General features: G+C 52.7%; 1 protein-coding gene across 6 annotated transcripts in view; it reads right to left on the bottom strand.

The window, feature by feature from the left end:
* Window positions 1–26,524, bottom strand: part of TBC1D22A (TBC1 domain family member 22A) — a 266,974-nt gene that overhangs the window by 146,393 nt on the left and 94,057 nt on the right. For 5 of the 6 annotated variants that reach the window (XM_081822666.1, XM_081822664.1, XM_081822668.1 and 2 more), the window contains 2 exons: window positions 22,937–22,999; window positions 3,702–3,816 (listed from right to left, as the gene is read on the bottom strand). In XM_081822666.1, coding sequence (XP_081678792.1) covers window positions 3,702–3,816; window positions 22,937–22,999 — 178 coding nt within the window. The remainder of the gene's footprint in view (window positions 1–3,701; window positions 3,817–22,936; window positions 23,000–26,524) is intronic. The other variant, XM_081822669.1, reaches the window with a different exon arrangement.

The raw sequence follows: 26,524 nt of genomic DNA, 5'->3' as shown, positions 1-26,524 counted from the left end.
CGAGAACGGGCACATTCACACATCGGCAAACCTAGCGTCTATGCACCTAAAGCTTCTTATCCCTAAGGCTTCAGCCCCATAAATTCCCAAACCTTCCCGGCATCGGGCACTCTTCCACGGTGGAATTTTCTGAGCATGTTATCTACTCCCGTTATAGAACTCCACTCATGGGGACTCCCCAGGCTTCAGTGCGCCCTAAATGACTGTACTTACCAGCCTCCACGCCTGGACGGGCTCTGCACACTGCCACCCTACCTCTGAGATCACAGGAAGTCTCCTGAGCTCCTCCCCCACCCCTCCTGAGGATGACAGCCTCCAGAGCCCACCCAAGACTGCGGGCCCATTCAGAGGGCAGTCAAGGATCTGTGCCACGTTTACGTAGGCAAGTGGTGGCTGGCATGCGCTGTGTGTGCACACACGCGTGTGCCTGTTAGCATAGACGTGCGTGTGCTAAACCTGCATCGGGGGACGCTGTGACCTTTGAAAGTGGGACCAAACGGCCTTTCCCCAGCGGTGTGAGGTGCTCCGCGAGGAGACCTGAGCCAGTGGCACACGACTCTGACCCGTCCCAGCGCTGTGTTAACAGCCCTGGGAGACCGTCAGGGCCACTGGACCAGCTCCATGCTGCTCCATTTCCAGGCTACTCCTGTTCTCCCCTTGTTCCCGGCTTCCCCGTGTTCTCTGACCATTTCTTCATGCCCTGCCAGTTGCTTCCACCACTCATCATCCTGGCCAGCCTCCCCATGAAGATGAACCAACCCTCTGCAAAGGAAGCAGTCAATCTACTTGATGAGCCAAAGTCCTCCGAATCAGACCCTGTTTGTCAACCCCAGATACGTCAGCCACTGTTCACTTCCCATCTCTGTCTTTTTCAAGTCACAAAACATGGCATTAAAAGGCCGCTATGTGGCAGGACCTGCAAAGTCAGGACCCCTGCTGCTTAGAAGTGGCTGCCCCTGCCTGGGACATCACAGTCTTTGGAGCTGATGCCGGATTCCCCTCCTCCCTCGTGAACCAGCAGGAGCACGGCAGGCCTGGAGCCGCGGACCCGCAACAAACCCTCCACGGACAAAGCCCGGCTCCCGATCAGGCCCGGCAGCTCTGCCCACCGCAGCCTGAGGGCGCCTGGAGGGATCTCACACCAGGAGGGGCTTCTTCTCCCCTCAATTAATGGGGACTATTTCCCAGAGTTCAGCTTAGAAGAAGGAAAACCAAAACGACACACGCGTGCCCTGAGGACAGAGTCATGGGCATCTTTTGGGAGGGAGGGCGCACGCGGGCTGACCCCTGTGCCATTTGGCACCGCGAGCGTCTGAACGGTCATGTGGGAACAGAATGCAGACCCCAAAGTCCTGCAGGACACTCAGGGATCCAAACCACACAATCCTATGACCAGGTTTCACCCTCTGAAAGAAAAAACTGTATCTGCAAGATCTTCAACAAGCAAAGCATCTAAGGTTTACCCGCTTAAAAACCCAGCCAACCAGAACACCTTCAGCCTAGTGGCTGGCGGCACGCGTTCCCCCTGCCCGTGAGCTTCTGCACAGCGCCCGGGCTTCCCCGCGCCCAGCGGACTTGTCCCAGAGCTGCCGCGGGGACTCATCCTATGGGGACCGTCCTCCCTCGTCACCAGGCCCAGCATCACAGCAGGTCTTCCAGCCCGTCCACTGCACTCCCACGCTCCCTCCACACGACGCTCCTGCTCATCCCACAAGGCACAGCTGGAGCGCCACAGAGTCGTCTGAGCCCTAGGCCTGGGTTTGCTTTCCTGCACCCCATGCACCTCAAGATAACACGAATGTCTGTTTTCATTAAACTTCTTCATTACTGGTTTAAAACCTGTCTTCCTGCTGTAACCACAAGCTCAACGGGGCAGGAACCATACTCGCTTTGCTCGCCTGTGTCCCTACCACCCTGCCGAGGACCAGGAGATGCCCTCTCAACACAGGCTGACTTGAACTGACGCGGTCTCCACACGCTGGTGCTCTGCCCAAGACCAGCACCCCGGCGCCCGCCCATGAAGGTCTTCGTGAATGACACTACTGCACAGGAGGCTGGCGGGTCGGGCTCCAGGACACTTCAACAGACCTGAGGCTTTCTAAAGTAAGGAGAGGTGGACTAGGACCGACACACGAACACTCCCAAGTGCGGATGGCAAGAGGTGAAAGAACTCACACCCACCAATCATACCTGAAAGCCAGGACCAAAAGGTAAAACATGTCCACTTAAAGACACAGCCAACTGCCAGAAATAAATGGTGCGTTTCATACAAATGTCCCCAAACCACCCCGTACATCCACTCGATGCACGTGCGCGTCCTGGTGCGTGTGCACACGTGTGTGCAGGGGGGTGTCACAGGAAGGCAGGACAGAGCACAAATCCTAGCTCCTCTGGTTCTTCTCTCTTCTAGACAATGACCACCACAGTCCGTCTCGCTGACGATTCAGGCAAACCCAGTTAAGGATGGCTTGGGTCTTACGGCATGAGTTGGTGGTAAAGTAGTTGAGACAAACTTACTTACCACATTAATTAAATGGTCTATTTAACATGGAATATCAATTCTCTAATCACATCTCAGCTGAACTTCTTCTTTCAATTAACAACCCCGAAGTCTACTGACAGGCCCTACTGTGCTAGGATCATTAAGAACATTTTCATTATCTGTCAAGGCGGGAGAAGCAGCAGAAAGGCAAGCGCTCTCGGAGCAGGCTTCTCCCCTACATGAGAGCCGATTAGAGACGGAGCCGTGGTGGTCCTCATTAGTTGCTTAGCAATGAAAGCCCTCCTATGAAATCAGCAACGCAAACAAAGTGTGAGAGGTTGCAATAAAACGCACTGAACGAGCATGTTCTCATCCTCAGAGAGTAATCTGTCCCAGCCAAACCTCCTCCCTCGGATCACAACCATGATGAGAAGCTGAAGCGGCTAAAGACACAATCTCATAAAAACAAACAAATATCAAGTCGGGAAGGTTCACATGAAGACAAATTAAAACTGGTTTTTAATAAAAATGCTACACGCAAACAGCAAATCCCTCCTTTGGTTATTTATTTTTTATCCACAGATAAATTAAAAAGTAGATCCCACATTTATATTTTCAGAATTTTTCTAAAACTTAACATATGTTCATAACAGGTACAGTTATATTACAGTTGACTGCTATAACATAAATGGAGAAAAAAATACACAGCACTCAAAGAGAGACCGCACTCTGCCCAACCTAAATCTCCGTTAAACCAATTACTTTGCATGTAATTAACATTCCCATAAAATGAACCGCTACTAACATCAAAGGTAGAAAGGAGACAACGTGCTGCAGAATGCAATCAAAGCTCAGGTTTTAGCTTGTCAGTAGAACATTCGACTAACGTTCTATCACCTTGACCCGACCCATTCAAATCCACCCCGTGAAAGCCAGCCATCAGAACAAAACCATGCTCCTCGTGTATGATTAAAAAGAAGACAGTAAGAGTAAAAACTGCATCTTAATGTCTTCTTCAGAGTTAAACACGTGGATTTACAGACTTTTTTTAAAGCTGGCGTCAATGAGGAAACTATACTCTCTATTTTTAGTTGTCATTACAACATTTAACTTAATGGCACATCTCAACATTGGTGCAATGATGCACAGTAACTTGGCAAGGCCACCAAAGTTCACGTTTAATGTCTGCAGGGAAAAAAACATCATGATATGGTCTTACCTATGTGTTCGCACATGAAGACTACAAAGAAAGGAGTGACAAGGTCATTAATCCCCTGAACATATCCACTGGCAGGGTGACGTATCGCCCATATAAACAATATCCTTTCAAAAATCTGCAAGAAAATTGAACAGGTGGTGAAGCAAAAGTAAACACATCAGAAACTTTAAAATGTATGCATTCTTTCCCTCAAAATACATATATACAATCAACATTTTTCACTATCTCTAATATTAAAAGTAAAAATGTAAACAAAGTATTAATTGCTACTTAATTTTTTATAAAATCCCCATTATCTTAATTTCTTACTGACTTAAAAGCAATTGCAGTGTCTCACTGAGCCCCGGGCTCAGCCCTGCCACACGAGCTGGCTCCCACAGGAGACACTGTCCGCCCCCGCCCCAAGCCCCGCGGGCAGAGACTGCACACGGCTGCCCAGGACGTGGTCAGGTGGTACAGCAGCAGCTGGCCTCTGGGTGAGTGCTCCCTCCGTGTGGAGGGACGGGAGAGCAGAGGGCCGGGCAGGCGGGCGGGCAGGTGCACCCAAGGATGGATGGGTGAATGGAGGGAAGGAAGGAAGCATGGTGGGGGGATGGGGGCTGTGGTCAGGGGAGGGGGTACATGGAAAGATGCTCTGAATTTCCCTCATATGGTAAACAGACTGTTTTAAATGAGGCAGAAGTGACATATGACATTATATTAATTTCAGGTGTACAATATTTGAATAGTGACTCAACATTGGTATATATTACAAAATGATCTTTTGTAATATATGTAAGTCTAATTAACACCCGTCACCATACAGTTACAAATTTCTTCTCTTGTGATGAGGACTTTGAACATCTCTTAGCAACTTTGAGACATGCAACACAGTATTATTAAACAGTTAGCACACTGTCCATTACATCCCTGACTTACTTTACATTGACACCCCCGCCCATTGCACCCACAACCACCCCCACCTCTCCCAGTCACCAATCTGTTCTCTGTATCCATGCGCTTAGTTTGTTTAATCAGTGCACAGTTATCATCACCCAAGAGCACCTGCTCCAGCATCTTCCCATCACATACATTCCCACCAGCCGTTCCATCACCCAGGCCATGGACACAGGAGTAGCTTAGCCTCCTCTCTCTCCTTGCAAGACCCTCGCTGCTGACCCAGGCCTCATGCTAAGAAGGCACACGGGGCAGGCTCAATGAGCAAATGCCCAAACAGCGCGTGAATTGCCTCATTTCCAAACAAGTCAAGCCTGTAGGGCTAACTGCGCTTGTACCCGAGGAGGTCAACCCCTTTCTGCACTGCCCTCACTCCCAAATATCACCGAGCTTGTGGTCTGCATCCCCAAATCAGCACCAACACAGCTCTACAGCGGGGGCCCTGGGGCCTAGATGGGGAAGTCTCTTAACCCAGGGCCCACGGGCAACAAGGGGCACCACCAGCCCTAGAATCCAGGCCCCCATCCACTGTGCTTGCTCCCAACAAAGAAAGTAGCCAGCACGTAAGCCGGGGCACCTGGGCACAGAGCCTGTCCCAACAGGGCAGCTGCTAAGGACCTGCTGCTGAACGAGTCGTGCGTTCATGCACATACGTTCATACCTGTGTCTCATTTTACAACCGCCTTCTAGCAAGAACTAGCAAGAATACTCAAACAAGAGCAAAAGACCAAAACCACTCAGTACGTGGCATCATTTGCCATTTCTCTTGTGCAAACACGACGTGGCTGACACCATGCTGCCACACTGGGCGCCCTCACCCTGGTGACGCTGGAAGCAGCGCTCGACCCGTCACTGCAGTGGCACGGTGGTCAGACGGGCACGCGGGGCCCATGCAGGGGAGGACCCCTCTCGCAGACCCTAGCCGCCACCCCCCGCCTCCGGGCAGCCACGCAGCAGTCACGGCCCTGCCCGGCCACCTGGGCACAAGGAAAGCCCAGGACAGTGTCCCAACCCTTTCCTCGCCGTGGACAGGGTAGGGACAGGCTGAGCAAGCGAGGGCACAGTCAGCGCCGAGACCGCACCGGGGACAGAGAGCGGGCAGGACCAGACTGCATGAGGACAAGAGGGGGCAGTGCCCGGCAGGACAAACTTGTGACAGTTCACCACAGAGCAGTGCAGAGCCGTGAAAGTCAGCTAAGCTTCTCCTCACGAATAAGACCCCGAAGTATATGTTCAGCTCACTGGCCGGTTTCTACCCCACACTGGAAAGTTCTAGCAAAGACAACCAGGAAGATGGGGAATTCCCGTGCATGCACGCTCAGTCACGACGTGGCCAGGAACAGCGGAGCCTGAATAGCGGAGGTGCATCCCCACCGTCAGCTCGGGCAGGCCCCCAACCAGAGACCCATAGGTAAGACAATGGGGCCAAGCGAGGTGAAAAGTACCCGCTCTGGCCCATGCCTCCCTGGTGGAGTGTGGCTCCTTCAATTCCCAGCACGGCTTTCATCCCCTGCACAAGGCGATGCTCGATGGCCCCAAGAGCACCCAGGATGGGATCAGGCCACTCCTTCGGCCATTCTTCGCATGGCCCTTGTCCCCTCTACAGGGCTACCCTCAAGACATGGCAGCAGGGCACCCAGAGATGGGGTCAGCCTGCTCTGAAAGAAGCTCCCGGGCTGGGGACCCGAGCAGGGCACCACAACAGAGAACCACGTGGTGCAGGGCACTGTCTGCGGCACCCTCCAGGGGACCCAAGGCAGGGAGCAAGGGCCTCTGTGGTCGCCACATGACAACCAGGCCTGAGGAGGGCTGGGAACAAAGGACAGCGTCAGCCCCCCACCACGTGGGTGGAAAGGCTCCACAGTGGTACACACTGCATTCCAGAGGCCACCGAGAGCAAAGGAGAGATGGAGGAGGGCCTTGAGGACAGGAAGGCGTCACTGGGGACAGCCCTGAATGCCACGGTGCAGTATGTGGGCGTCAGTAAGCAACCTAACCCCAGGAATGAAACGCTAGTGTGATCACGTAGTTGCTAACATCGATTAAATGCTACTGTCCTGACCACCTTCACTAGCTCATCCTCCTCTACACGTGGAGGCAGGTATGATTACTACCCCTTTCAGACGAGGTGGCGGACAGACCCCGGATGGCTCTGTGCCTCCCCCCACCTCCTGGTGTACGCGCTCTTGTGTGGCCCCTTCCCCTTGAGTGTGAACAGCCCTGCACCCTGCTTTGCACAGGGGATGGGATGTGCAAGATTATGTCACAGAGGACGACAACCGTCCTGCTGGGAGATGCTCTCCCTGCTGGCTTCAAGGACACAGGCTCCCACACTGTGAGCTGCATAAGGAAAGGGCCGTGTGCCCAGGACCTGAGGGCAGCTGAGAAGCAGGAAGAAACCCGGGCCACAGCTCCACAGCCTACCAGCAACCGAATCCTGCCAGCAACCACGTGGGCCTGGAAGCGGCCCTTCCCCAGTCAAGCCTCAGATGCGTCTGCAGCCCAGACCACACCTGATTGCCACTTGGGGAGATCCTGAGCTAAGACATGCCCAGACTCCTGACCCACCGAAACTGCGGGACAACAAATAGGAGTAAGTGTGTGTTGTTTGAAGTGCTAGGTTTGTGGTGATGTCGTTACACGGGAACAGGTAACTCATACAGATGAGAAAGCTCAGGCAGCCACAGGGTAAGCAATTCACCCAGAGCAGCAGAGCCAGGAGTCCACGCTGGTATTTGACTAAACGGGGGTCTTGTGAGGCTTACAAAATGCCACCACCGATCTGCATTAGTACACAAGAGTTGCTTTCATACGCAAATCAAAAACGAGAGACCACCAAAAAATTATAACTATATGGTAAGAAAGAAACAGCGACGTCAATGAGCTCCTGGTGAGCAAACTACATCTAAACTTGGTTTCCACCTGTCCGAGGCCTAGCAGGCCCTGGTCATCAGAGGGGCCTGGTGTGTACACATGCATGTACACAGACACGTGAAATGTGTGCACAGGTGAGGTGCGTGTGCACACAGATGTGTGGTACCTGTGTGCGGGCAGGTGTGTGGGGCACGTGCGTGTGCACTGGAGGAAAAGCCAGAGCTCAGGGCACCGAAATCTCCTTTCCTGCTTTGCAATCTCACTATCCTGGGGGAGTGGTCATGTCAGCAATGGACCCCTCCCAACCCTGTCACTAAGCCCCAGACTTTCAGAGCACTTGGCTATCGCTCACTCGCTCTCTCTCTCTCTCTCTCACACACACACACACACACACACACACCCTAACCCCACTCACAAGCAGGAATGCAGGTTTTCGCTTGGCAACCCTGGCACAGAAGAAAAGCTGGTGCAGATGACTGAGCCGGCTCCGCACGGCAGGGAATGTGGAGGGGACATGAGTGTTCTCAGTGCAACCAGCACCCGGGCAGGCAACTGGAGTGGCCTGCTCGCGAGTCCTGGGCCCAGAGACCACAGAAGGTCTAAGAAAGCAGCGGGGGAGACCTGCTGGCCGGGTCCCAAAGCTTCCCTTGTGGAGAGGCCAGAGCAAGCTGTCCTGAGATGGACTAGGCTCCACAGGACATTACCTGGGGAAACTGAGGAAAGCACTCAGGGGCAAACGCGTCTGGTGAACACGGCTGAGCAAGGAGGCAGGAGGAGGCAGCTGAGCCTTCTCAGTCTCAAACAGACCGCTCACGTGCTTCCAAAGCCTTCTGTAAGGGAGCCAACAACCTAGCAATCGCCTACTGCCCCCTTCACCTGGGCCCCCGTGCGGGGCTTCCAGAAGCAGGGGCCGGCCCTCACGCTCACAGCTTGCAGAGTGCCCTGTATCTGTACTACTTTGGGAAAACTTCCAGAATTCAGATTTCCCATTAATTAAAGAAAAGCTATCAGTCAGGTAGTTCAAATTATTTATACTTAACTCTACTTGATCTCTCTTGATAACCTGAAAATTATACTATTAAGGCTTTAATCCCAGTAACATGTAAATAAAGAGATAAGTAGTTCAAGCAAAAACGGTTCTTTTTTTTTAAAAGATTGTATTTATTTATTTGAGAGAGAGAGCGCGCACAAGAAGGGGGAGGGGCAGAGGGAGAGGCAGACTCCCCGCTAAGCAGAGAGCCCGATGCAGGGCTCCATCCCAGGACCCCAGGATCATGACCTGAGCTGAAGCAGATGCTTAACCGAGCCACCCAGGCACCCCAAAAATGGCTTTTAACAAGACAGGCAGGCTAAAATGCCGAAGAGCACGGCCTGCCGTGGAGGTTTGTGACAACGGACGCAAATCCTGGCCCTGCCACAAAAGAGACAAATGTCTGCGGGTCATCACCCCGGAGGTCCAGCCTCGAGGCCACGGACAGCGGAGGCTCCCTCACGTCTTCACCCCCGCAGCAGCCTCCAAAACAGCCAGCTCCAACCCCTGCTCTCGACTCCACTGCCACCAGCTGGTGACCGTCATCTCGTGTCTGGTCCCCCTGCTAACACCCCGGACCGCACACCCCCCAGAGAGGCAGCAGAGCTCCCGGTACACATCAGGTCACACCGTGGTCGCCAGAGGGTAAATGCAAACTCCTGGCCCCGACTCCAAGGTGCCTGGCCTACCACTCCCTTCCCCACCTTGTCACCTCCGCTGGGTCCTCTCTCACCTAACCAATAACTTCTGTCCCCACCTCAAGGCACCTGCACGTGTTCTTTCCACCTGCAACACCCAGGCACCCCTGATCTGCAGCATTAGGTCAGAGTTCCAGAGCCGCCTCCTGAGAGCCAACTTCCTGTACTGCCCCAGCCGGGCCAGCAGCCCCTCTTCCGAGGCCGCAGCTCCAACCACTCCCACGTTGAGCCCCCTGAGGAAGGGTCCTCCTGCATCCCGCTCACTCCGTGCTCTCAGGCCTGGCACGTAACGGGCCCAGAGGAAAACCGTGGAACTCTTTGCTGGATGGAGGTGTGAATGATCCGGGTCCTCCACCCTTCGTTTTGAGCCCCCTCTTGCCTCTGCTCTCCAAGGTCTGTGCCATTGGTGAGCACCTGGACCTTCCCGTTCCGGCGAGACCTCAGACAACACCTGGGAGCCGGACCGGCAGTTCCGTTCTGTTTCTCCATCAAGTGGTGCTCCAGACCCAGCTCTTCAGATGCCAGGCGGTGGGGACGTCAGGGGCCCCCAACCTGTTGGAGAGGCGAAACGGACTGGAGGGCAGGGGGACTCAGCTGCACGGAGGGGAGGCGGTGGGAGAGCACGTGGCACAGGGAGACTTGAAGAGGAGGCGACAGGCAAACAGCACGGTGAAGGCTGACGCGGAGTTCTTCGGGAGGCAGGAGGAGTAGAGCACAGAGGGGGACGTGGCCAGGAGGCAAGGGGACAACGCAGGGCTCGGGAAGCCCCTGGGCTGAGTCAGAGCCATCACGCTTCACAGGATGACCCGGTCCCGTATGCGGGGGGTTCATGTTCATCATCGGAAGACTCTCCTATCTCCAAGCCACAAGTCAAGGCCCGGGCATGGGGAGAGTGTGCCACGTGAGCGCAAGGCAAAGCACCCACGTCCACCCATCAGCTCCGTTCTCCACAGGAGAAGCGTCCGAGCATCCTCCTCGGGGAACGCACGCCCCCCCGGCCCGTCCCGACTCCTCACAGCGACACCCAGCCACTCCGCAGTTCTGGGTGCACGCCAACGTCCACGCCAACGTCCACGCCAGCTGAACCACTTGTTCAGTCACTCTGCGGCTCACAGGCCCTTTACGCTGACATCTGTTCTGGGTGAGCACTCAGCTCTCCCTGTCATTACAGAGCTGCCCCCAGAGCCCCTCATATCTCCCCGCATATTATTTCCCTTTAACGATAGCCATTAATTTAGAAAATAAGAAATAAAACACCAGGATTTATGTTTCTTTGGCAGGAAAGGGGGAAGAGAAGGTAAGTAACTGGCCTCTCTTCATCCTGTCAGACTGTCCTGCCACGCCAGGGACACACCAGGAAGCCACGGGGGGCCCCACCCCCAACCAAAGCATCTGCAGGCCCCAGGCCTGCACACCTGCCCCGGCAGGCACCCCAGTCCTACGCGCCCGATTCGGCCGAGCGGCACGGCCAGACGCCGCACCCAGCACACACGGCAGCAGAGATCTATCTGAGGGGGCAGGTGGAAGCCTACCTTTTACGAGGTGACAGACAGTTCAGCCTTGTCTAGACTCCCTGGAGGAAAAACTTGCCATTAATTGCAATAATGTAGAAAAGATTTCCATGTAGGGAGAATGCCTGGTGACACTGGGAGCTCATAAATCCAGCACATGGAGGAGAACAAAGTCCTGAGCTGCCTGCCCACTGAGGAGGGTGTCACGTGCAGGGTAGCCAGGCAAAGGGGCCTGGGGCGGAGGGGGCCAGCAGGAACCGCAGGGCAGCAAGCATCCCAACAGCCCCTCCTGAGGGCCCCAAGGTTCACTCGTGCCCCTGGCCACCCCCTTCCAGCTTCCGTCCCTGCTCCCTTCCAGGGGCTGGAATAGGACAGGGGCCCAGTGGCCCCGGGAGACAGGGCTGCTGCAGGACACCTGGCCCAGACCTAAATCTAACCCACCCACTCGAGGCTGCACCGGGACGACCATGGGCCGGGCTGCGAAGCTGATTGGCAGGACTAGGCCCAGAGCAGAAACTACACATGGCGTTGGCAGGCTGAGGGCTGCTTTCTCTTTGTTTTTTTTTCTCATCACTGACTGATTTATCCTGTATCTTTTGTCTTAAATCACGTCATCTGACTTTGCTTCTGTTTGAAGTCACAACTACCACAGGTCTGAGTCCGAGTCACTCAACACCGTCCAGAACTCCCTGCCCAAACCACCTGAGATGGTCCCGTGGGGCCCCAGGGTCCCCACGGCCTCCCTCTGACAGCTCCCGTCTCACGGACCCTCAGCCCCATTCCTAACAAGGTCTGTGAAGACCTGAGCGACAGTGCGCCCCACCTTAGATCCCGCCCCCGCCACACGCATGACCGCAAGCACATTAGGATGGGACCTCTGAGGGCCCATTTGACTGCCATCATAATGAGCTCTCCACAGAGGAGACGTCGCTGAGAGCAAGCCATGAGGAAACAGGACCCCGTTCCCAACACGGCGGGACGCGTGCTGCGGGGCTTCTAAGCGGCATCTGACGCCCGCTCTTGTTCACAGCATGCTCCGAGCGATGTCCAAGCTTCTGCGCTCAGGCTCGCAAGAGACATCACCAAGAGACACGACCAAGCAGGGCTTTCCTATCACCTTTTCTAAGCAGGTGTTCTCAAAGTCAACAACATGACCCTTTAAGGGGTTCGAGTTCAGCACCAGTTCCCTTGAATTTACACCCAGTGATGGGCCGGGGGGCAAACTGGGAGCAGGCATTCGCTCTTGCTGGCTTCTCCACCCCCAGGGCCCGCTGCTCCCTGACACAGTCTCATCTAAAAACGAAATCCGAGAGGAGTCTTCTGAAGGACATTCACCGAGGTCAGCCCACACTGATGGTACAACCCCAAGGACAGGCGGCTCCTGCACGTGCTCTCGCGCCCTACTGAGGAAGGTGCCAGGAGAACAGCGTGCTCCAGCCACTGCCAGACTTTTCACTGACCAGGCCCAATTCCACAGAGTTCCCTTGGGGCCGGGCTCAGAAAGTGACAGAGGCCAGAGCCAGCGAGTCACCAAAATCAAGGGTCCAAAGCCAGAGGGGCCAAGCCAGGAATCAGGAGGAGAGACGCAGCCAGCGGCCTGGGGGGCGTGGGGCCCTGGGCCTGCACCTGCCCAGCCCCTGCCCCCAGGGCCAGCACCGAAGGCCACAGGACAGCGCCGCTGAGCTGCCCGCCACGTGCCCAAGGCAGCTGAGCTTGGGGCTAGAAGCCACCGTCCAGCATCTACAGCACTGCCTGCAACAGAGGCACCCCCAGGACACCCTAGGCCTGTGCCGCCTGCCTGCGGGGCACAAGGGGGGGCGCGCGGGGGAGGCGGGGCCGGCCAGCCCGGGAGTCAGGACTTTCTTCCTACAAGGTTGCTGGAGGACCAGGTCAGGAAACAGAGGCTCCCCAGAACTGGGACACGGGGGACATCAGCAATTCAGCGTTACCCTCCAAATTCAAGTGTCCCCGCAAAGCACCCTGATCGGGGCTGTGTTCTCCAGCTCTGCGCACAGCCAGAACAAGGCTGGCAACACACACACACACACACACACACACAGACTTTCTGGACGAAGCGACAGGACCCCCTCTACTTCCTGCAGGCCTGTCTGTGGCCACCCTTCGGCAGCACTGTGCTGAGGACAGAGACCACGCCCGGGCCTGGGAGTCCACTCGGACTTCTTCAGGGGCTCGCAGCCCCCAGCACGTCATCTGCCAGAGGTCCAGGGTTTCAGTGACCGCAGCAGGACAGGTGCAAGCAAGGCTGCTCACACGGGGCGGCTAGAGGGAGTGGCGTGGTGAGCCAGGGGAGAGAGCCGTCACGGCACGCTAACTCAAGATTAAGTAATGTGCTGTCAGTTTAAGTAGCAATATCATCTGCCAAGGGACAATAAAGACAGGATGCGCCGCGTGTAAGGATAAGTTTAGTGAAAACACAGAATGATGGGAAATGGCTCAAACAATGAATACACATTGGGTCTTATTAGCCGTTAAAGTTCTGTTAACATTCCTGATGTGCTTGTCTAAAGAGTCGGAATTCATTAAAAGTAGTTCGAACTTGAAACTCTTCCCAAAGTATCTTTTCTACGAACCAGCTTACACTCAGGAACAGTAATAAGAGTTGTTACTCTCTGTCACCACCGGGGCTGAAAAAATGCAAACGTGGCAGGCATTCCCAGCTCATTCGCTCGCCAGACATCAGACGCCTGAGCACCAAGAAAGGTTTCTCCTAAAAAACCTCAAAGGACATCCCTGCACAGAAGGCTCCCGGGAGGGCTCAAGAGGTCCCCGTCTTCACTCTGCAAACATGCCATGCCCTCATGGGTCCCCAAGGCAGGACCCGGCCAGCACCGCGGGGCGCTCCGGTTGCTGAACCACTCTGTGGTCTAAAACACGAAAGACACTAAACCCAAGAAGGCCACTGTGCCCATGAGGACTTACAAAAATCTGATTTCAGAAATCTGAAAACACTCTACCATATGCATGACCCACACACAGCACACAAAGCACCATGGAGATCATTTCTGTGCAAGGAACAACATCATCCACAGTTCTGCTGGGAGGACTGGGGGGCTCGCATCCCTGGAAACCCAGGAGCAATGTGGCCCAGAAAGAAGTTACCACAGCACAAGCTTTTGCAACCTGATCCAAGGAACACCAGCCCCATATGAATTCTAACACCTGATGAATGACACCAAGTAAGAGCCCGTAACAGATCTAACATGTGCACTAAAAGGCAGCCACCTATCACACAGAATAGCCGCCGGACATACCAAGACGGCCCCTGATGATTTGTCACGATGTTAATTAATAACGTAGAGCTCTCTTAAAGCAAGCAATGAGGCCGAGTGTGGTGTGGGAATTACCTGACACTCAACCTCCTTCAAACATGACAATTTACGCCCCACGTTCTGCGCTCGAGACAAGTGTTTAATAGGTTAGCAAAGGCACAGATGTCTCACTACACTCAAAACACTTTCAAACAGAACAGCGCAGTGTCACTATTACCAGACCAAAGATTCAACACAACAACCACAGCTACACGTCAAAGCGTTGTGAAGAAACGGGCTGGTCAGAAAAAAGCATTTTTCAAATTCAGGAGCAACCAGACTTCCCTTCTGGCGGTGCGGCTCACCAGATGGCCACTGACCTGCTCCCGCCAGGCCCTGGAACAATCCACCCCCAACAACCAGACTTACTTCCAGAAGATACAGTCCCTCAATACCAGGAAGTTTACAAATAAAATCCACCACGTTAAGAGAATAAGGGCGCAAAAATATTCTCATATCAGATGACGGGGGAAGGACTTGTTAGACCTCAACAACCATTTATGACTTCAACACCACGAGCAAGGCAGCACCCCTCACATGACAAACAGCATCTGTAAGGCTTAGAGTAACTACCCTAAGTCAGTGTAATGTGAACAGGCCTCCCGTTACGATCAGGACCGACACCGGGATGCCTGCTTCCCCCACTGTCCTCAGCATTGTGGCAGGAGTTTTTGCCAGCAAAACAAAACAAATAGAAAAGAAAAAGAAACTGCCATTATCCACAAGTAATATGATTACCTTCTCTAAAACCTCAACCACATCCACACACAAAACATGAGAACTAATGAAAGAAGTTAGTAAAATGTGTCAGATAGAAGAATCACAGACAAAAGTCAACAGCCTTTCTAGAGAGTATCCAAAGAAGGCAAGAAAGAAAACATTGTTTAAAAATAAAAGATCCAGGGCGCCTGGGTGGCTCAGTCATTAAGCGTCTGCCTTTGGCTCAGGTCATGATCCCAGGGTCCCGATGCGGGCATCGAGCTCCCTGCTCCGCGGGAAGCCTGCTTCTCCCTCTCACGCTCTCCCTGCTTGTGTTCCCTCTCTCGCTGTGTCTCTCTCTGTCAAATAAATAAATAAAATCTTTAAAAATAAATAAATAAAAATAAAAGATCCAGAGAACTAAAGAAATGCAAAAACAAAATGTGAATTCTCTCCAACTGATGGGCAGATTCAATGTGATTTCTAGGATTTTCATGAAACTAACGAGCTGATTTTACATTTTCACGAATGGCCCAGAATGAGGCACGGGCAGCCTGGCCTGCAGGACGGCAAAACCACAGAAGCAAGAAGAGGAAGCCAGCAGAGGGACAAACGGACAGACAGACCAGCAGAATGGATGACAACCCACACGGAGCCCACATACGTATGGAATCCTGATTTAAGACCGAGCCGATCCATGGGTGGGGGCACAACTGCTTATCCACGTGGGGAACGTGTTCAGAAATCAGACTGCCACATCAAACTCCACGTACATAAAGTCCATTCCAAACAGATTATGGCTCTAAACCTAAAGGACAGAACTTTAAAACTCTTGGAAGAAAGATTCAGACTTCTTTGAAATCATGAGGTTAAACAGAATGTCTTAAGATGCAAAAAGGCGGGGCACCTGGGTGGCACAGTCGGTTAAGTGTCCGCCTCCCAGTTTAGGCTCAGGTCATGATCTCAGGGTTGTAAGATCAAGCCCTGTGTCAGGACCCATGCTCAGCACAGAGTTTGCTTGAGTTTCTCTCTCCCCCTCCCTCTTCCTCCCCCCCAAATGCGCGCATGTACGCTCTCTCTCTCTCTCACTCAAATAAATAAATCTTTAAAAAATAAAAACAGATGGGGCACCTGGGTGGCTCAGATGGTTAAGCGTCTGCCTTCGGCTCAGGTCACGATCCCAGAGTCCTGGGATCGAGTCCCGCATCGGGCTCTCTGCTCCTTGGGAGCCTGTTTCTCCCTCTGCCTCTCTTTCTCTCTGTCTCTCATAAATAAATAAATAAAATCTTTAAAAAAAAAAAAAGAGGAAAAATTTTAAATAAATAAATAAAAAATAAAAACAGATGCAAAAAGGCATAATCATAAAGGTGAAGACCAGGGAACTGGCTACAGTAAATTGAATGTCTACTCACCATCAGGGTGAAGAACAACCCACTACCGGAAGGGAGATGCATGTATCCATATGCATCCAAAACAGAATTAGCACCCTCAACAGATTGGCAACTCCTTTAAATCAACAGAACAAGCTAACAAACACCACAACAGAAATATGGAACAAAAGCATTTCACAAGAGAAGAAACACAAATGGCCAAGAAACCTATGAAAAAATACTTGACTTCACGTGCACTTAAGGGAGTGAAAGTCAAAAGCCCAGCAGGCCACCACTTCATGTCCACAGCCAGGGCAGGGGGCTCGGCCTGACAATCCCAAGTGCAGGTGAGGGACAGCGCTGGGCACTCTCCCCAAGACCTCCACCCAGTGTCAGCTGTTCACACTGCGCCAGCCCCCAGGACCCCTCCCCGTACACACCCCAGAGGCACTCTCTACGCGCACACTGGGCTCACACAGGAACGTGCACAGCAACGTCCTGAGAAAACACACAGGAGTGAAAATGGCCAGAATGCCCAAGCGGCGTGAGACCGGAGGGATCAACACACACACCAAGCAGCAGAGAACTATGCGGCACCGAAAAATGAACGCCACCCACAGGCACCAACGCGTAACCCTGAAAACCAAATGCTGTGACATAAAGAGCAACCACAGATATATTTAGAATGATCCCATTACAAAATAGAAACTAAAAAGGGTAAAAATATATATATGCATATAAACACATGATAAAACCAGACAGCAAAGCAAGAGAATGGTCAACCAAAATTCAAGAGAATGGTCACCTGCTGGGAGACAGGGAGGTGTTTGGGGAGGGCCAGAGAGGGGCCTTCACAGACACTAGCTCTTGCTCTTTCTTCAGCTAACAGTGGGCGTCTGTAAGTTAATGCTTACTCGTGTCTTTGAATTTGAACATATATGTTATAGAAATCCTTCTGCTCTGATATGTTTTGCCATAAAAACAGAGACAGAAAAGGAAAGATCTATGGATCAGAGTCCCGATATATATACCAGGAGAGTTTAGCGAACTGATTATATAACAAATAAGTACTTCAGGGGCTCTCACAAATGCATCCCCACCTCTGTGGAGGGAATGGCTCAATTATGACCCAAAGGAAGAGACGAGGAGGAAGAAGCCGCAGAAAGGGGAGCACTGAACACGCCCAACGCCTGCAGGACCCTCCAGCGTCACCTCTCCTGTGGGAGGACCTGCAGAATACCCACACGGGAGGAGTGTGTGATTTAATGTGGCATCATTCAGCCACCGTGCCACACGCCAGGCACCACCGCAGGGACCGCAGGAGGAAGGGGTCCCGGGCCCCGTTCTCACAGTCTGACGAGACCAAGCCAGGAGCTCAGCCACGGCCAGAATCCTGGCAGACAGCTCACAGATTCGCTGAGTTGGACCAACAGACCCCTGCCAGGCAGCCGGGATTGAAGACACCAGCGTGCAGGCTGCTGTGCCTCCGAGCGAGGTCGCATGGGACAGAGACTCTGAATGGGCTGCAGCAGGAAACACGGGCACTGCCGGGCCCACCATGGCAGGAGCAGGTGGGGCTGACCTGGCCGGCTCAGGCCTGGGTCTAGGGGTCAGCCACGCAGAGCAGGCTGCTGAGGAGTCCTCCATGGGCAAATGCCAGGAACCCACTTGGATGTGGCCCCAGATCGTTGGTGGCCAACCCCAGAGCCTCCAGAAGCGGTCTTCCTCCGGCTACTACCGGCCCGGCCGTGGGCAGGGGGCAGGGCCCACGCGTCTCCATACAAGAGCACAGGAAGTGCACGGCCGCGGGCAGGAGCCCACTCTGAACGTCCCCTGTGCTCCGCTTCTATGTGCCTCCTAGAAAATGTCCATCCTTCAGGGCCATGGAAAACTCATCACCCTAATTCTAAAAACTGCACATAAATAATGTGGCTTAAAAAGCCTGCATGTTTCATTATCCTCTGTGTCTGTTTAAATGTAATGAGACATCACTTCTGCATGGCTAACTGGAAAAAGCATCTTATTTCCCTAATTTGTGAAACTGCTCTAAGAAGCAGATAACCAGAGGGCAGAAAATGTAATAACCAAGGAGGCAAAGTCACTCAGTAGATGATGAACTTCTCAGGAGAAAAGGCCCAGCAGCGATATTTGAATATGGTTCTTGTAATAAACTCACTGCACCCACCATAGTAGCCACAGGGCCACCGGTCCGAATTCGTATTTTTTTAATGTAACAAATCTAGTTTGTTCAATACTGAGCAAAAGATTTAAAAAAAAAAAAAAATCAAAAAAACAGGGAGCCAGAAAGTTATGAATTTTACTTTCAGACAACAACATTGGATAAAAACATTAATTATCAATTTCAGCAAAATCTCCTAAATCCCATGAGGTTCCAGGAGATGCTCCAGGCACCCAGGACACAGCCAGGGCCCAGCCCCGCCCTCAGGAGCGGACAAACAGGAAGAGGGAGTCGTGTCATAAACAAAAAGTCACACACAATCCCACAGGAAGCGCCGCGAGAGGGTCATCAGGGACTGCGCCTCTGACAAGACCACCTTCCAGTAAGATCTGAAGGCCCAGAGGGAACCAGACACTCACTCATCACAGGTGAGAGAAAGAGGCATCTGGTCAGCTGTTCATCGACAAGTAGCCGTGAACAGCGGCTCCGGGACACACGCTGCCTCAGGCACTGGAGCTAGAAGGTCTGCTGTCCTCCTGGGACCCATTCGACCTGGGGGAGGGGCGGTGACCTCCTGACAAAGGCCACGGGCTCCCGCTGAGCCTCTGCTTCCCGGCTGGGAGCGCCTGGGCGATGGCCATCCGGCCCTACGCCATCCACTCTGCTCATTTCAAGACCTTCCTATCAGCAGTAAAACAAGTCCCAAGGCCTCCAAATCTAGCTGAGCTTCCATAAAATAGGGATTTCCAGGGTGAGCTAGCCCCAGGAACAGGCAAGCAAAAGGTCTGAAAAGCAATTCAATAGTGAGCAAAAATGGAACAGACACATCATCAAAGAAGATCTACACACGGCAAATCAGCATATGTAAAAATGCTCAACATCATGAGTCATCAGGGAACTGCAAATTATAACCCCATAGATACATTACACACCTGCTCAAAACTGGCGAGAATTAAAAAGGCTGGCAATACCGAGTACTGACAAGGATATGGAGCAAGACTCTCACGCCCTGCTGGTGCGAGTGCAGACTGGGACAGCCACTGTGGAAACTAGGTTGTCAGTTTCTCATGAAGCAGATGCACATTCACGTCCCATACAACCACCCTTCTGCCATGTACTCAGCACAGAGGGGACACAGGGGCCTTCGCTAGCACTCTACAAGTTTTACAGCAAATCTGCGATGACCCCACTTGGGAAGAGCCCGAGTACTCATCGAGTACTGGCCAATGGGTAACCACACTGAGGTATATACCCAGACAACAGAGTCCCACTTAGCAGTGACATGTGTCAATGCGAACGAGTGTCTGAGCACCAAGAGAGGCCACTCAGGCAAGGCTGCAATTCGTGTGATTCCATTTGTAGGACATTCTTAAAAAGTAAACCTCGAGAGACTGAAAGTGGATGAGTACTTCACAGGGGCACGGGGTGGGGACGGGAGGCTGACAGCAAAGGGAACTTTTCAGGGTGATGGAAATGTTCTAGATCATGATTCAGGTGGTTGTCATATTGCTACATACAGGTATCAAACCAATCTAACTGCACACTTCAAAGAGGTGAATTTTGTTTTATGTCCGCTAGACCTCAGTGAAGCCACAGGAGGAAGAGGACGGGGGGAGGTGGAGAAAGACCACCAAAGCAGAACCAGACCTCGCCTGCTGAGTGAATCAGGGAACGTGGGGACGGATGGGGGGAAATGCCGAAACCCTTCTTCCCGAGCAGTCAGAAGCCCCAGCCTTCGGGGAGGCACACGGACCAGCTACAATCGGAGTGACATTTTCCCGGTTCCATACACCAAGGACAAGCCATGACTCCGTTCTGGCCGCGGGATGTGAGAAGCACTGCGAGCAAGTTCTACAAAACAGGTGGAAAGGGAGGGGCACGTCCTTCTGTGCGTGTTGTCCTTCATGCTGCTCAAAGACAAACGTGATGCAGAGAGCTAGACAGAGCGGCCAGCGGGGACCACGAGGGGGAGGCCAAGCACAGAGGAGCAGCCACCCCACGGCCAGCAAGCCCGTGCCTGAGACAGGAACACCCTTCTGTGCGGTCAGGCCACCGACTGACTGTTGCAGAAACCCCTGAGCCAAGCCTCCATAACGTCAGAAACTAGAACCGGGTCTGCCTACTGCCGATCACAAGGCCATACTTTTCCTAAAGCCCCTTGCTTATCACCTCACTCCCTGCACACCCAGAGCTGGGCCCAAATGGCCCTCTCCTGCATGTGGCAGCCTGCCTGAGCCCCACGTCCTCCCGGGGAGCCCAGCAGCCCCTTGGGTCGCACTGCCCTGCTGAGCGGGGGCCTAGGCAGGGTCTGCAGCTCCAGGGGACGCACACGAGCCCAGAGCAAGAAACTGTTTAGCAGAGAGACCGGCTGCCAGGGAAGAGGCGCCTCAAAACAATGGGACCAAGGTCCCAGGACGTCAGAGACAAGTAAACCAATCAACACCAACTGCGGTGACTGCATCCCGGCTCCGGAACCGAGAGTCTGTGAGCTCAGCTCTGCAAGGAAGGTGTCAAGTGTTGGGAAAAATACAAAAATGAAATAAACCAAAGGTCTATGGCTGACTCCACCTTCCATTAAATAAATAAAAAAGAGATAACAATATCTTATCTCTTGTTTCCCAGATACAGTAAGTACAACTGCTGAAGAAGACAATCAAAAAGAAGTGTCTCAAAATGAATACTTCTGTGGAAGACTAATTTTCTCCTTTTGTGTTCTATAATCTAGAAGTATTTTTGCTTTCGTCATCCAGGATTTTTGTTCAACAAACTTACCAAACATACAAGAGACAGCAAAGTTTAAAAGTGCATTTAGGGGAGCAATCAAGATGCAAAGAAAATACTTCAAACGGTAAAAAAAAAAAATCCATTTTAAAGAGATACTGTTTATAATAGCAACAAAAAATATGATAATTAAGAATGAATCTAATAAAACACACACAAGACCTTTTATGGAGCACATTCTAAAGCTACACTGAAACGGCCTAGAACATGGAGAATCCACACATTGGTGACAAGGGAGACTGGGTTTCACGAAGACGTCCATCCTCCCAAACTGGTCTCCAGACTCTGTGCAGCTCCCACCACACAACCAGCAGACAGTAAACACCAACGGGGCACAGAGAAGCTGGGGCCATCTGACCGTGAGGCTCAGGTGGGCGTGCAAGGGCCTGAGGCCTACCAGCGAAAGGGGGGCTGGGGCTCCGCCCGCGGGGCCACTCAGGACACAGCTGAACTCACTGGCCGGTGTGGTGTTGAGGGAAGACACCTTGAATCCTGGGCCAAAACAGAGACCACGGAAACACGTGTACAAGTGTGAGGACGAACACCAGAAGGGAGGCTGCAAACATGGGCAGACGAGGTGGAGGCCACGCACGAGGCTGGGCCCGACAGGTCACTTTACGGGCAAGTTCCCTGGATTCCTACCTCACATCATGCACAGCAGGCACTGACAGATGCATGGAACATCTGAAGAGATGGAGAAGTTCGACCACATGGAAATAAGGAACTTCCGGTCCCCAAAAGCCACCAAGAAGTGAGAAGCAGCCACGGCGTGGAAGAGGACGCGTGTGACCCGCAAAATGACAAAGATTTAGAATCCTTAACATATAAAGACCAGCAGCCGATAAAAAATTAGATCAACAACCCAAAAGAAAAATGGCCAAAAGACAGAAACAAGCATCTCACAGAGGAGGGAAGACAGGAACCCATAAATCCAGGAAGAGGTGCTCACTGCCACCTGGAACAAGAGACATGCAGATGAAGGCCACCACAAGAATGCCCGCCAGAGGGATACGAAGTGGCAAGTCCTGGCAGGGATGTGGAGCACGGCGCTCACACTCCGCAAGCGAGCTCTCGAGGAGCACAGCCCACTTGGGAGCAGCTGACACCATCCTGCGGGTTCAAGAGGCTCACACCCCAGCACACAACTAGTTCACGTCTACAGCAGTGCCCCAGAGAAACTCCTGCCCATGGGCACCTGCGAGAAAGTGCCCGAAGGTCCCGAGCACAGAACATGAGACACCACCCAAATATCCGGCAACGGGAAAAAGGCCGCAGAAAGTGCGCGATATTTAAATGATGGATTGTTACACAACTGGACACAAGATTGGATGAATCTGAGAAAATAACATGGAAGAAAACCACAAGCTGCAGATGGACAAGGCTACTGGAGGAAGGATGCGGCCCCCACTGCTTCCTGGATAGGGACTGACCACAACACCACACGACATGCGCTGAGGTCGTGGGGAATCACAGAGTCAGGAGGTTGGTCATGTCCTGGGGGCCCTTTGAGAGCAGTGTGAGAACTGGGAGCAGCTCCAACACGATGGGTCCAACGCAAGTGGGGTTCCCGGTCCTCAGTGGGGATGGACACGAGGGTACGCTCTATCTACACACGCCCGTATCCTTTATATGCCTCAATATTACACACAAAATATTTTAAGAACAATCTGCGATTCTTGTCCGGGACTATGTTCACAAGGGCTACCCCCAAACCTGTGGTGGGTAAGCACCCCAACTGCACCAACCATCTCACTAGTTCCGTGGGAACCCGCCACCCCGACGGAGGAAACACCCTCCCCACAGGCATTTCCAGATCCCCGGCTCTTACCTCTGTCACTTTGGGTTGAAGTATTAATGCTTCTGGACTCATTCGAGGGATGTCTATATGGATCTGGAGATGCAGGAGAAAGATGTATTACTTTACAAGATGACAAATGTCATTATAAGCATGTGATTAAAATAGCAACTCTTAACAATAGCAATGAATTTACTCTGGACTCTAAGCTGCTCCCACTCTGAAAACACGAATTCCTTATGTCACTGAGTTCGGCTCCAGAGGAGTTGGCCAGTTCTACCTGAATGGGGCTCCCTAAGTCCCAGCGTGAAGGCTTGTCTGACACTTCCCAACCAAACAGTTGCTGCTGCGTGATTAGGAAGAGAGCGGCCCTCAGCTCTTCAGCAACATAATCCATAGCAATTAGTAAACATTGATTTCCAGGCTCGGACACGGGGAGCACTTCAGGGGCATCGATAGTGTACAAGTTCTCGGCGGTGACAGCTTCTTCGTGGCACCCAGGCCACATTCTTCACTTCACAGAGTCCGTGGGGATCCAGGGCACTTCTCAAAGGAAGCACTCAGAAAACCTCTGCTGGTGTTAGCTGATCCGTACTTGGCCCCCGAATGACCTGAGTCATCACGAAGGCCCCCACTCTGCACAGGAAAACACCTGCCGTTCAAGCAGCAACCGAGTAAGAGCGTTCAGGCCTTGAGCCGGCATCACAGGCTGGCTCCCAATATCCCACACGAATATCTCCCACTGGCCAACACGGTCACCATCCCCATCACCCAGGGAAAGGTCTGCTGAAGGAAGACGTGCACATTTTAATGCCAAGAGGGAGTCTACGATTCAGGTCCATCCCCCTGTCTTCGTACGTGACCACAAGGATCCTACTATCCACAGGACCAGGACAGTGTCCTCACTCTGCCTTATTAGCGCTGCAGCCTTGGCTACAGCACTCAGGCCCTGCGGCTCGGCGTCCTTGTCTAGAAGGTGCCTGCCATACCTCAAAGGGTGACTGGTGAAGAGAGCACAAGGTGGATCGACAGCCTAGGGACCCCCGCCAACCACACCGTTCTGCAGCGTGGGGGCTGCTTCCCCACTGACGGGCTCCTGCCTGGGGCTCTTCCCTCAGGGGAGAACCCAGAAACCAGCAGCCCCTCAGCAGCACCCAGCCAGGGGAGAGAACCGGGAGGGAGTTGGGGGCCAGTGGACTCAGCATTCGGGGAGCACAGTCCATGGGCAGCAATGAAGGACAATGGGAAGGAAAATGAGAGGTAAGGAGCCAGACAAGAGCAACACAGGAAACGATGAGCCCCAAGCCCTCTGAGCAACCCAGGGAAGATTGAGGAAGCGGAGACATGCGTGCGACCCGATGTGCAAAGGAGGCCTGCGGGCAGCGGGGCTGGGAGGGAGGGGTGAACCATCCAGCCTAGAGGGCCCGAGGATTCCAGCCCGACGCACCCCCTGCACCAGGGCATCCTCGAGGGCCACCCTGAGAACACTGCCCTCATGCCATCGTACTCAGGCACACGTCTGCCCCCCCTTACACAAGAGCTGCCCGTCATGTGCTTTCTGAGTGGCCAGGACAGCAGGCACCGTAACTCCGCCCACCGTGGTCTGTGCCAACAGGAGGAGGAGGTCCAACCTGAGAGGGGGCGCTGCACAAGGCTGGGCACAAGGGGCTCTGTGGACCCCTCCAGGCCACCTGCTCCCCACGTACAGGACTGAGATGTAGGGGAGGCCCAGACGGCTGCAGAACTCCTCCCTCCTAGGGAGGACACACCAGATGAATCTTGAATCTGACCGACTCGGTGTGCTCTGGGCATGACGTCTTCCACCAGACACTAAGCGCACGGACAGAGGACACAGAGGGATGTAAAAGCAGGCCACGGCCCCACGCTCCTGCCACCTCCTGGCAGCGTGGGAGGGCGGGGCAACCACCAGGAGCGGGCAGCAGGGAGACAGCAGGTGCCCGAGCCCCAGACCAGCCCAGGCTCTGCCTGGACAGAACAGCGTGTCAGAGACAGGAGCAGCAAAGACAGGACGGGGTCCACCTCCAGCAGGCGGGTCTGCAAAGCCAGCAAGCCAACCAAACTGCCACAGGCTACGTTGTTCTCAGCTATATTAATGTAGACACATTCTGGGAGTTTGCAATAATATGGAAGCTTTTTATTACCCATCATAGTAACTGAATAAAGATGCATGTAACCCATTTTTTATTAACTTTCCCTTATGAAATTCATAATAGAATACAGCTTGGTAACTCTTATAGATAGATGCTGGTATCATCCTTTGGAAGTCTTTTTCTTGAATGAAAATTCATGAGGAACATATTCAAAACAATACCAAATTGGCCCATTCCCTAAAATTAGTGAAGTGTAAAGAAAAACCAGGTAACCTAATATTTCCCTAACCAAATCCAAATGCAATCTCTCTCAAATCAGTTTCTCATGCCCTAGGAGCCACTGAGGCGAGGCTGAGGATGAGCCAGAGGCAGAGGGCCCCGAGGCAGAGGGGCCCCGCCCCAGGAGGCAACAGAAGTGAGTTCCTGCCCTCTTCTGGGTCCTCACTCTCAAGCATGACAATCCTCCAAGCTCCACTGTATCCCACCCATGAGGAAGATATTCCCCCAGAATCCATTAACCTTAAAGAACCTCTGGTTATCAGTCAGAGGGAAGACCTGTCTTTGGAGCTTTCTAACAGATCTATACCGAAATGACAGAGAGATGTGGATAGCCCACATTTGAGGCAGAAAAATTCGGCAAGGCTCCTTCACCTAGAAGAAGGATTTCCAAAAGGAAATATTCAGTACTGACAAGTCTCAGGAAAGTCAGAAGTTGATTTCAGAAACAGGAGGCAGGGCTACCAGTTAAGAACGACCTTTTTATTTAAATGCAGCACAAAAATAAGAGAATGAATGAATGCAGCACAAACCATTCTGAATTCTCACATATTACAAAGACAGTGAGAATTACAAAGCCCTCAAAAAGCTATTCTAATAGCAAATTCTGAATGTATTGTGAACTGTAAATCAATTTTAAGTACTTTTCCCATTATAAACACCGTCTGTCAATGGACTGTTCAAGAAGCCATAATGATACCCATTTTGAATTAAACTGAACAGCAAAAACGATAAAGTGGCCACACGTGTTGCTATGGACTGAGCTGTGTGCCCCCAAATCCAGCTGACGAGCACAGCTCTTGTCCATCCAAATCCCGTCCCCCAGTGCCCCAGGGGGCCCTGCGCCCACGAAGTCCACAGAGACTCTCCTCTGATCGACCCAGCAGCAAATGCCTGCTCCCGAACCTTCAGGTCAGACAGCAGCTCACTGAGCCAAAAGGTGCCACCCGCTCCTGAGCCAGGTCTCGGGGTCCTGGCAAGGGATCTTAGGCTTCTGTTTTGTAACTCCAATTAAAAAAAACCCTTTTCACTTTCACAGAAGGAGCCGGAGATAAGCATACTATTATTATGGCTATAACAATACTATTATTAGAAGCATACTGTTATTTATTCTCAAGTTTATTTATTAGAAAACACTAATCTGTCACCCAGTTTGGGACACGCTAGAGAGAACACTCCCTCCTACCAATCATCACCAAGTTAAAGTTCTTCACATAACATGAAACAGGGGAGA

The sequence above is a fragment of the Leptonychotes weddellii genome, chromosome 5 (genome assembly GCF_054177405.1).
Source record: "Leptonychotes weddellii isolate Sample4059 chromosome 5, ASM5417740v2, whole genome shotgun sequence".
Taxonomy (NCBI): Eukaryota; Metazoa; Chordata; class Mammalia; order Carnivora; family Phocidae; genus Leptonychotes; species Leptonychotes weddellii.
This window is presented reverse-complemented; position numbering and strand designations above follow the sequence as displayed.